Genomic DNA, 12,330 nt, shown 5'->3' with positions numbered 1-12,330 from the left:
CACATACTCAAGCACAGAGCCATGCTGCTCGATCAATGCACAGTCAGACAAAGATCCCCAGCCTACACTAACACTCTCTACACATGCTACACACTCTTCACACTCACACTACACACACTCCAGATGACAAGGACGTAGCTGTCTGTAATTAACGCAATTCAAAAAGCTTCTAATCGACCATTTATGGAATTACCGCTGCGCTGTCCGTGACTCACTGTTTGACAATCAGAATGTTATCGACAACAGCGTTATCTCCGATTCTCCGATGACCTTTTGTCATTTTGTCATTTTGATGCTCACTGAGATATACATCGACATACAGGTCGTGAATCTGAGGCGTTTGAAAGGTATGCGATACTTTTGCTTTGGAAATTTGATAAGATTTTATGTGATGAGGAATGTGACAAGTGCAAAATACACATGCCTGCCATTTCCTATCAGTAACTGATCTTAAGGTGGGTGTGTGTGTTAGTGAGAGAGAGAATAACAGAGAGAGAGAGAGAGAGAGAGAGAGAGAGAGAGAGAGAGAGTTTTGTCAGAGACAGGCTGAACAGAACGCTGACCTCTCTGTCAGGAGGATTAGCCTCCTGTATTAATCTGTGATTGCTGGAGTGATCTGTCCACTGTGTGTGTGTGTGTGTGTGTGTGTGTGTGTGTGTGTGTGTGTGTGTGTGTGTGTGTGTGTGTGTGTCTGGATTGGGAGCTGATCTGCTTACGTGCTACAGACAGACTCCTTACCCCAGCTTTGGTGGGCGCCCCACTGACAGGGCAATAAGATAATTATTTTGTCTAACATCCAGCAGCAGCTCTTTTGTCTGTTTTGCAGAACACTTGCAGCACTCAAAGGCTTTTATCTGAACACATCTGAATTATCCTGAAATACAAACCCATCAAGTGATTCATTATTTCAGTCATCGGAGCACATTTATATCATTAAAATGTACATATTTTACCACCGTTGTCTTTTTTTTTTTTTTTTTTTTGAGCTCTGTGCTGTCAGTGGTAGCAGTCAGCTGTCTTAGATCAACAGCTTGTTCTTCCCTTAGAGCATGTCATGTTGACATTTAATAGAAAGTACATTAGCATAGCGAGTGACAGCTAATGTGTTTGTCTGGCAGGACGCGTCTCTCTCTCACACACTCCTCTGTTCAGGCGGCCTGCTATTGTTTACACTTTTCTCTACCAATTTCATCGCCATAAGACCCGTTTTTCCTGGCATGCGAGAGCAAAGATAGCACGCCATTGTTCTTCTTGAGATGTTGCGACAGACTAATTGCGAGGTGCGATCCTGGTCGAGTGTTTTTTGTGTTTTTTTACGTGCCTTTCTGACTAGTTTTAGCAAGTGGCACAGAAGACAGTTGCGATTAGATACACAACAATACACCGTTGTGTACATGAAGTGTTCAGAACACGGCAGCTTCCCTGCAGCTTCCCTCAGTTCATCTGCACTGAACTGAGACGGGTTTATATTTATAAAAAAAAAAGTGGAAGTTATTGGTTTCTAATAAGGGAAGTGTGATGTACTAGCATTCATAATGCTGAGAATTTTGCCTTGTTTGCTTTGTTTACTTATTTATTACTTATTACAGAGACGTTCCGTAGCTGGGCTGCGAATGCTATATATTTTGTTAACACAGGGAAAAAAAGTGTTAGGACGCATCCCAAGCATATTTCTTTATTCTTCATTTGTTTTTATATTTCTTTTTCAGACCAAGCCTGCATTATGCTCCTTTTAAAGAAGTTAAAGTGGTGAAAGTAACAGGACAGGGCATTCCTTTATTTATCTCTGCATCAAATGAACAAATAGACAACATCTGGTTTTAACTAACATCTGTGCTTGAGGGCATTATGATATTCCGTAATATTTTTGCCATTAATTGTTTACTTTCTTCGTCCCATGATCTTTCAGATATTCAGATAGCGCAGCTTCCTGTTGAACACGAGACTTGTGGAATATTTCAGAATATTTCCCAGAGTTGAATGTGGAGTGTTTTTGTAGCACAAATGTCAGATTTGTAATGGCGGAGTCGTGGAAAACGATGCTTTAAGCACTAAATGTTCAGTTCGGTTTCAGTTTATTTGTATAGCGCTTTATTTGTATAGCGCTTTTAAAGCAGCTTTACAGAACATAAGAAACAATACAAAAAGTTTAATATTAAGATTAATAATAGATATATTTAAATGTGTTTGTATTTATCCCCAATGAGCAAGTCTGAGAAGACTGTGGCAAGGAAATAACTCCCTTGGATGGTAAAGAAAGAACCCTTGAGAGGAACCAGACTAAAAAGGAGAACCCATCCTCATGTGGGTGACACTGGAGGGTGTGTTTATAAATATACAGTCCAACAATTGTGTATTGATGACGAGGTCATTATCCTCAAAGACCACATGGACCACATGGCATCTCCTCTTTGAATGTCTGACTGTCAGTGTCACTTTGAATGTCAACTGGAGCTGGTATGTCTCTAGATGTGTCAGGATCCTCACAGGGTTGACCTCATCTCACTGAAGGTCCAAAATCTTCATGAACTGGAGCTGGTACAATCTCTGGATGTCTAAGGATGGGTAGAGATGTTAAACGCATTCGTGTGTTTTTGGAAAAATAATAGGATTTCTTTAATGATTAGATATATATCTGAGGCAAAGTGTAGCCACACACACTGCACTGTATGTGGGATTTTTATTAATGATCCCAGTTATTTATCTAACAGGTTTGTGTTAAGTGAACTTGACCCATGTTTAAAACATATTACATGTAAGTCAAATATCAGTGGGACACAAATGGCTCCTCGATCACAAAATCATGCCCTTGTTTATGTCTCTGCTTCCGTATTCAATCATTTTCAGGACTTTGATGCAATCCAGAAGCTCTCAGCTGTTCAGTTTTGAGTGGTGCTCTGGTGGCTTTTGGGCATCTAAACGATGACTTAACACCCAAAGTGAGGGACGAAGATTGATAGTATCCAGCATGCACCCTGACTCCTTACAGCAGCTCGGTGAAAAATCATCCTCCTCTTAATTTTCGGCACCCTCCGACGCAAAGCGTGAGCTGCCATGTTAATGCACTCAGCCGTCTCCTTGAGCGATGCTTCTCACTTCACATCGTAGCAGCACAAAACTTGCAGCTTTCTATCGCTTAATCACATTTGTTTGTGCAACTTAGGGTAAGAAAAGCCTCGTTAGACACAGTTGATTGCTCGAGAAGACACGGTGATGAGCGTTTTTATGTTTCGAGCGACGGACCTGGTGAAGGTGGAAGTGAAAGGAGCTGCGGAGCTGCAGCAGTGAGGTGTAATTACCATCCTCCTGTAGTGCAAACATAAAGAATGTCGCTGCTCTGCATAAGAATTTCTCTCAGCATGTTGTAAATCAGCCCAACTGGAAGGAAGCGTCAAGAAAGAGAGCACCCAATCTGCCAGGCTGCCGGTGACAGATCGCTTTCCTCGGCCGTGCCGTATTTTACATGTCATATCCACGCATGCAGTTTACAGAGCTGATGCGAATGCACAAAGCAGGAAACCCAAGCCCAGGGCTCTCCCTGTGGCACACATGCTCACCGCAAACCATTCTTTCTCCCTTCTTTATTCAATTCACAACCCAGTGATCAGAAATCCACTGCCTTGCTTTCTCCGTGTGGAGCTTTAACTCTAATGATGTGTAATTAGTAAGCCAGAATCTCTTGTGTTTGTAATGTAATCAACCCCTGCAGTGGGGAGAGGAGCAGGCTGAAATAATGAACAGGACTGCATTCGCCTCTAACGAGGCCACTGTTTTGACATGTTCTGTGCTCTGTCCAGCTGATGAAATCGCTCAGCAACAGTTAAAACCGGAGTTCAGTCCTCATGTAGTACTCGGCAACCGTCAACGTTTCCGAGTTTCGGCGCAATCGAAGCTCATCAGAACTTGGCGTGCACCCTCCCCAAAAAAGAAAATGCTTTTTTGCATCCGCCCAGATGTGTGAGAAGCGAGGACTGTATTGTTGGAGAGCTCTATGACTCATTGCATTTGCAGTAAGAGGAAGCTCAATTTCCTGTCTGAGCCAGCTTCATCTCCTCGCCTCTTTAATGTAGCCTGCAGCCTTGACATGTCTTCACGTTGCTATGACTTCTTTCACCCTGCAGAAATATAATATTGAAGGACGCATTCGGAGTCTCGGTCTGCAAGGTCGCGCTGGCCCTGATGCTTTAATATATAATGTCTGAACAGATGATTTATTCTTAATTGCATGACAGCGAGTAGAAAAGCATGAGCATAATCTTTAGCAGCGCCAGGTTAAAGCTGCAGATGATGCAGCATGACGCTCTGCAACAATTCAACAACTCTTTATTCAGTGATTAACAGAGACCCGGCATTGACAGCCTGGGAAAAAAAGCAGGATCTGTTTTTAAATTCAGTGGTTATAATCAACCCTCATCATCAGGGGAATTAAAAACCAACAATTTTCCCATCAACGTCACCCTCTCTGATAGTGCGGCTAAGACGGTTCATTTGGACTTAATTAATCAGCGTAATTTGATGTCACTAGTGTCAGACAAACCCACATTAACTCACAGCGATTAGCTTCACCAATAGGGAGGAATCCCCTGCTTTGGTAACGGTAATCACTTTTTTCAAACACAGCTTTGACTGGATTGATTCAGGCTTGTTGTTTGGGATTTTTTCCCATCGCTCTCTCTCTTGTGATGCTTTGGCTATGGGCCAAGACACAGACCGTCTGCCACGTTAGGCACCATCCCCCTTTGCACGTCTGAAATGTGAGCCGCCTGCATATTTCCCTCTTGCTCCCTTCGGGGCAAAGTGGCACGCTGTGCATGTGTATGCGAGTGTGTATATGAGCTTGTGTGTGTGTGTGTGTGTGTGTGTGTGTGTGTGTGTGTGTGTGTGTGTGTGTGTGTGTGTGTGTGTGTGTGTGTGTGTCTGTCCATCCATCTCGATGTGATGGGGACATTAGGCAAAGGTGCAATAGATCACTAAAGAGAGAGAGAGAGAAAGAGAGAGAGACTGGGGACATTGCACATCCAAGGTGAGAAAGGATTTGCTTCATTCTCTCTATCTCCTCTCTCTCTCTGTCTCTCTCTCTATGTCTCTGTTTCACTCTTTTGCGCTCTTTCTTTTTTTGCTTCCTTTTAACCCCTTTGAAACCAGAGAGAGCTTCCTGTTCATTTGTGGCTTTGCACTGCAGATGCTTTACAGGCGTGCGGTCACTCTTCCAGCAACGTGTGTGTGTGTTTGTGTGTGTGTTGGAAAGTGGAGAGGTGTGTGTGTGTGTGTGTGTGCGCTGTGTGAAGTTTTGAAGAGCTTAACCTGATTCCCTGTGGCCCAGTGTCTCAGAGCATGAAGGAGCCGGTGGCAGGTACAGCAGGAGCCCATTAGCACACAGCTCCATCTGTGATTGGCTTTGCCGTGGAAATCCAGAGACCGCTTCTGAATAATTGATGTGTATCGTGCAGTCACTGGACAGACGAAAGAAGAGAGAAAACAGAGTCATGGTGCCCTGAGAAACAGACAGACCGAGTGAAGGAGAGTGAGGAGCGGGGGAGAGACAGAGAGGCAAACAGGGAGGGAAGAACAGGGAAGAGATCAGAAAGCTCGAAGATTTTTTCTGGAGTTGTTTCCCACCCGCTTGAGCCTCGTTTCCCGCGCTGGGAGGAGAATGGGCTGAGACGTGCCGAGACAAAGCTTGGCCATCGGTAAGTCTGTTTGTAGCTGAGTGTTTCAATAATGTCTGGAGACAGAGGTGTGTCTGCTTATGTGTGTGGGTGGGTGTGTGTGTGTGCGAGTGTGCGTGGGTGTGGGTGTGTGGGCGGGATCCAGAGTGGTACTGTATCTGCTTCAAGCTACTGGTATGAGCTTAGCCTCCATGGGGCTCCAGAGGGTTTCCCCACTGTGCCTTTAACTAATGGAAAGCGAGTTGTAAAGCATGACTGGAGCTTCTAGTGCTGTGAATGATCGAGCTGTAACAGCTGACTACATTTGACCCACTTCCTGCTCACACACTGAGAGAGAGAGAAAAGGTCCGAATGGGCTTGATTATTTCTCGTAGAAGAGCTGACCTACTTGAGGCTGGGTTTCTTGGCAGTCCTTTAGCTGTTTGACATGAGCCATGCGACAGCTCGGCTCCAACTGCTCGCCCAATTACACAGAGCAGCTCGGGACGCTCTTAGAACCAAACGTGTGTCTGCACTGTGTAGCATAGCGGCTGTGTGGTCATTTCACTACCAAAGAAATATCTCTATCTTTAGGGCAGGAAAATATCTGAAGGCAGTTTTCCTTTGCACATGGAGTGTTTGTTTGGATCTAATATGTGGCTCACGTATGCTGTTTGCATTTTTAAAAATGTGATTTTGCACCTCATCTTTTTCAAAACGCACCAGAAAAATACTCGTTACATCCCCAACCGCTGCTGCTGCGTCGGCGAGACTTCCTGTATTTCTCACTCTACCTTCTAGGGGCAAAAGTTGTAGTGAAGTAACAGATGTTTTGGCACAAGTGAACTGAAAAGGCTGACGGTTGCTATATTTGTTGATCAGTTTGTTGCTGTGTTTGGAAAAATATGAACAAATGATGCTCACGCCCAAAACTGTCCAGGACTTACATACTGTATGTACATACAGCAGAAAGGGAATATGGGGAGTTGTGAACTTGTAAAAGTTAGATTTGTAGTGAATAGGAAGGAGGTTCTAGTTGTCTCTCCTCCAGGTTTGAGCCCCAACAACACTGTTAGTGTAGTCAGTATTGTAGACTGGCAAATGTTGTACTGTTGCTGTATCATAGACAGTAGGATTTATGACATGACTGATTTCATTATGTGTGTGTGTGTGTGTGTGTGTGTGTGTGTGTGTGTGTGTGTGTGTGTGTGTGTGTGTGTGTGTGTGTGAGAGAGAGAGAGAGAGAGAGAGAGAGAGAGAGAGTTTGGCTCAGTACAGCTTTGTAGGCATCATGCATCATCATTAGTACTGTTTCCAGTAAACGCCATTATCGTGTCATTTTGTCCGAAAAATTATTTTATTTATTATACATGAATATTACTGATACCAAATTATATTAGGGAATTTTCTGCTTGGTAACTGATAAAATCAAACCATTCGTAGTGCACTGAAGATTTTAAAAGCAGCTGCAGAAAGTATAGATTTAAATGCCTTTGAATCCACTCTCATCAGGATAAAGCACCTAATAGAGATGAATGAGTGAACGTTAAACGCTGCTTTTGGTTGCTGTTGTCTGGAAAACACTGATGCGAATATATTTCATTGATTAGATGGCTATCAAATTTCACACAGTACATGCTAGGCATGAAGCAGACAAGACTGGCCTCTACTGGGTCATAAACACTGCTCCACAATGGAAAGAGATGGATGGATAGACGGACAAGCAGACAGACGGACAGCAGACATGCAGACAGAGAGGCACACAGACAGGCAGACATGCAGGCAGACATGCAGACAGACAGACCGTTACATGTTGAGTGTACTTTTAAAACCTAAGAGGTTTCCGAGAAAACAAATGATTGTTTCCTTGAAAATGGTAGTTGCTCCTCATAGATTGTAGAGATTTTCATATTATTTTGCATACTACACAATGAGTATTGAGAGTACTGTAGATAGTCATATATTATATCTAGTGGTTCATTTTAATATACACTTTAATGCAGTGAGGATGTTGCAGTGAGGAAGAGATATTAGATCCAAGTTCTATGTTGAATTGCCAAACAGAACCTGAATTACGGAGTGTCAGAAGCAAGCTCCAGAACAGATAAGTGTAACACTGTGATTGCTGTGTACTGAATGTCCCGTGTAGAACCAGTTAAGTCATTAACATGCAGCATTGAACTGAAGGCGTCTTTAGTATAAAAACGCCGGATAATGCTCTGTTAGAGTGGTGTATGTGACTTTTAACAGACAAAACGGTGAAATGCTTTGTGGTTTTCTATAATCAGCATCCTGCGGTTTGCGAGTGATGCAGCCTCCTCCGTGAGGTGCGGTTAATAGCTCTGCTTTTATTGGAGCTTGTTTGTAGACAGTGGTACAATCATCTCCTCCACAGTCCATTCACACAGCCTGAGCAGTTTGCTATACAGGAGATTTCTGGGGCTAAAAAATTGGTGAATTGAATGCAGTTCATTTTCACAAAATTGCTGAGGTAGGAATTAGCATATGAGCCAATTCTAACAAATCTCCCTGTGTGTGTGTGGTTTTTTCTTCTTTTTTTTCTTTTTGTTATTGTAACCTCTCATGTGCTAACAATAACTTGAGGTACACTAGTCATAACACCAGGCTGGAGTCTTTCTTTTCTGCTCAGGTGAGAGCTGTTTTGTTGATAATCCAGGCAGGGTTATAGTTCCTGTCAGCAGTATTATATTAGCACTGTGATTTATGATAACAACGGCATTTCAGAGACCTTAAGCCTAACCCATGTTACAGAACGGTATGATTACTTGTTACTGCCAATGAAATGAAGTCGGTTATTATTTTGGGATCAAGTCAAGTGCACAAGCCTCCAAGTATCTCTGAAATGTTTTACCACAGTCTATTTAATACTCTTACAAGAAATATCACAAATCCTACTACAGTAGGAGACACTAATTGTCATGAGGTAGAGCAAAAGTTATGTCAAGTTTATTTGGTAGTTCTGATGTACATTCAATGTGAAATGCTGCTTATCTGATTAGCTAGCAGACGACTAGCTATCTGTTGAATCCAGCACTTTTTTCAGTGTCGGTTTTGTATTGAAACTCTTTTTTATTATAGAGTCTATGTACATTACCAAATGATACATTATTTGTTTGTATCTGTGGGTTAGAAGCAGTTTAGAATCTTAGTAGAAATGGCTAGCACACACGAGAGCTGTAAGGAATCTCACACTCTTCCAGTTATATTTGCTTCTTTCACTCAGTTTGGCTGACACTTTTATCTAAAGGATCTCGAACCGAGCAATTGAGGGTTACAGATCCTGCTCAAGGACCCAGTCATGGCCTCTTGGCAGTGCTGGGATTTGAATTCACAAGCTTCTGATCAGCAGCACAAAGCCTTAACCACCAACATGCCACTTCCTGTCTTCTAGAAATACATAATACTAAATACTTCAGTACCAATATAATCTCACATACATATTGGCTTTATATTTTATGTGTAAAAATTGTTGTTTGATATTAAAAGAGCTGTTAAATGGTAATAAAAATAATAAATATGAGTTTATTTAAAGCATTTAAATAATAACTAAAGGATGTTATTTCTATCTGCTTTAGTTCGGTCTGTAGAAACGTATGTATTTTGTAGATGATTAAGGCTAATTTTCTGTCTATTCTAAAGAAGCGTAAGCTTTTATAGTTTTGTGGCATGGATTCTAAAATATTTTTTGTATTTAAATGTACCTAGAGGCAAACAAAATGCACACGAAGCAGACTATGCATATAAATTCTGTAAAAGATTAATTATAAATATCTACATTGTCGCTAAATAAAATAACTGATGCTGACACAATTAATGAAAGAAATATTAAGGAAAGACCTATTCATTGTTATTGAACCTAAGTTGGTTGGCAGCCAGTGAGTTGTTTTTTGTCTTATTGAAGGACTGAAGTGTATTAAAAGGAAACAGATACTGTATAAACAAGACGTGTGCTCTTTATAAGTAGCTCATGAAATGCTTACTGACAAGGGCCTGAGAATAAAATAGTTAAACAAATATACATACGATTTACAGATATACAAATATACATTTGATTTACAGATATTCATATGATTTGGAAGTGAGACAGAAAACGTTTATATATGTGTGTTTGTGTATATATGAGAATATTCATTTTTAAGAAATTTTAAGAAATGTTGTTTGTTTGTTTGTTTGTTTTTGTTAAAACTAGTGAGTCTGATGTTTTAAAAATGTTAAATAATCAGTTAACGTAGTCCATGTGTCGAATCCATCATATTTATGACGTCACAGCCATAAAGAAACGTGCATGTCTGTAGCGCACCTTGGAGTGAATAAAGTGCACTACTGCAGGGTTAAATGTTTAAATGCTCTAATGTTCCTGGATGTTGAATCCCAAATGAAATTAACGTACATACTGTATAGTCATTAACGGATCAAACATCAGAGTGAATTGAGTTATTTATGGGTTGCAGCAGTGACTCTTTTTGGCTGTGATTCGGCAGTTAGGGCTGAAAAGTGCTGAGCAAGCAGTGTAATGGACTAAAACCCTCAGGGACATCGGAAACGATCAACTTCAACCACCGCTTTCTGATGTCTGGATGTTGCTGGATGTCATCCATAGAGTTTAGACATTTCTCCACATATTCAGTCTGTGTTGAGTGTAGTGATATCAGGACCACAAGGAAATCAGACACTCATTTTTATATATAGACCGGAGAAGGAATAGTACATCTGTAAAGGATTTTATACAGTTGTGCTCAAAAGTTTGCAAACGCTGAAAGAAATTGTAAAACATTGCCATTCATTTAGAAAATATGACTGATAATGCAAAACAATTCTTATTTAAGGATTGTGGTCACATGAAGTCATTAATTATCACATAGTAGTTTGAATCCTTTGTAAGACCTCATTGTAATTGTAATTAGCATCTGTGCATTAATAGTCTCAGCTCAAGAGGTGATGCACTGACTTGGCTGGATATTGCACCATGGGGGAGACAAAAGAACTGCCAATGGACCTGCATAATAATGTAGTTGAACTTTATTAAGAAGCAAAAGGATATAAAAAGATCTCAACAGTTGAAAATGCTAGTCAGTACTGTTCAAACTCTGATAAAGAGCTGGAAAATAAGAGATTCTGTTGATACTAAGCCACAGTCAGGTAGACCAAGAAAGATTTCAACCACTACTGCTAGAAGAATCCGTTCGGGACGCAAAGAATGAGCAGAATAAGGAGGTACTTGAACACAAATGGTCGAGGAGAAAGCCGTAAATGCGGCCATGCCACACAAAGGCCCATCTTCAGTACACCAGACAGCACCTAGACAACCCTCACGGCTTCTGGACCAGAGTCATTTGGGACCTAAACTGAACTTTATAGTCACAAGCATGAACACTATGTTTGGAGAGGAGTCAATAAGGCCTACGGTGAAAAAAAGTGCACCATCCTCACTGTAAAGCATGGTGGTGGATCTGATGTTTTGGGGCTGTGTGAGCTCCAGTGGCACAGGGAAGTTAGTAAAATGATGGCAAGATGAATGCAGCATGTTATCAGAAAATACTGTTGCATTCTACAGAACGAATGCTGCGATGGGACAAGCTTGGATGTACAAACATGACAATGATCCAAAGCACAAAGCAAGGTTTACCCTCCAATGGCTACAGCAGAAAAAGTTGAAGGTTCTGGAGCGTCTCCTGGCCTCAACATCATTGAGCCATTTTGGGGAGATAGATGTGCAGTTTGTGCAAGAAAACCAAAACATGTACTGGAACTGGAGACATTTTGCTGAGAAGAATGTGCAGCTATACCACCTGAGAGAATTAAGGAGCTCATGCACCATTATTCCAAAAAAACAAAACAAAAAAAAACAACAACTGTATGCTGTCATTGATGCTAAAGGTGCAATGCACCATATTAAGAACTGAAGGAATGCAAACATTTGAACAGGGATTATTTTCTTACTTACTTTTTTGTCATGTTTTGTTTGGTGATTGTGCCATTCTGTTATGCCTTACATATAAAGTCCTATAAGAAATAAAATACAGTTGTTTTGCCTTCTCACACATGATTTCTTTAAAAAAATGGTACACATCTTGCAAATTCTATCAAGGTATGCAAACTTTTGAGCACATCTGTATAATACATCAAACTCATAGTTCAGCTAAACAAGGCAAATACTTTTTTTTTTCGTTAGTGGGCCATTTAACACATTGCAATGCACTGAAATATTTAAGTATGTTTGCCCATTTATTTATTTATTTGTTTGTTTGTTTGTTTGTTTGTTTGTTTGTTTGTTTATAAATAGGCAGGTCAAATTTTGCCTGAGTGTGACCGAGGGCTGTTCATACCTCATCAAGTCACTCATCTAAACACTGATTTTTTTGTTAATGCTGCATTGTTTGTGTTGACGTTTGCTTTGCCCCCATGAGTAAAATGTTGAATTTGAACCCTACAGAAACCAACACCTGCAGGAGATGTCAAAGTGACTCAGGTACTCTTCTGTGTTCTAGCTTCATTTGGTTTGTGTGAAACATCCAACGGAGAGCTCGTTCTCTCTGTTCCTCTGTCTTTCTCCCTTTGCCATTGTCACCCTGGACATTCATTCTCTTTATTTACTTATTTATTTATTTATCTATCTATTTATTTATTTATTTTTATTCATCTGTGAGCAGTCACAGGAGCT

The 12,330-nt window shown here is 40.9% G+C and overlaps 1 protein-coding gene across 11 annotated transcripts in view; it reads left to right on the top strand.

Moving 5' to 3' along the window:
• The window catches only part of zmiz1a (zinc finger, MIZ-type containing 1a), a 121,404-nt gene that overhangs the window by 86,115 nt on the left and 22,959 nt on the right, over positions 1-12,330 (top strand). For 6 of the 11 annotated variants that reach the window (XM_047812044.1, XM_047812043.1, XM_047812042.1 and 3 more), the window contains one exon: positions 12,103-12,138. The exons of 3 other annotated variants lie outside the window; for them this stretch is intronic. In XM_047812044.1, coding sequence (XP_047668000.1) covers positions 12,103-12,138 — 36 coding nt within the window. Of the gene's footprint in view, positions 1-4,853; positions 5,024-5,123; positions 5,691-12,102; positions 12,139-12,330 lie in introns of those variants that run through there. 2 more of the 11 variants (XM_047812049.1, XM_047812048.1) reach the window with 2 other exon arrangements.

The sequence above is a fragment of the Tachysurus fulvidraco genome, chromosome 4 (assembly GCF_022655615.1).
Source record: "Tachysurus fulvidraco isolate hzauxx_2018 chromosome 4, HZAU_PFXX_2.0, whole genome shotgun sequence".
NCBI lineage: Eukaryota > Metazoa > Chordata > Actinopteri > Siluriformes > Bagridae > Tachysurus > Tachysurus fulvidraco.
This window is presented reverse-complemented; position numbering and strand designations above follow the sequence as displayed.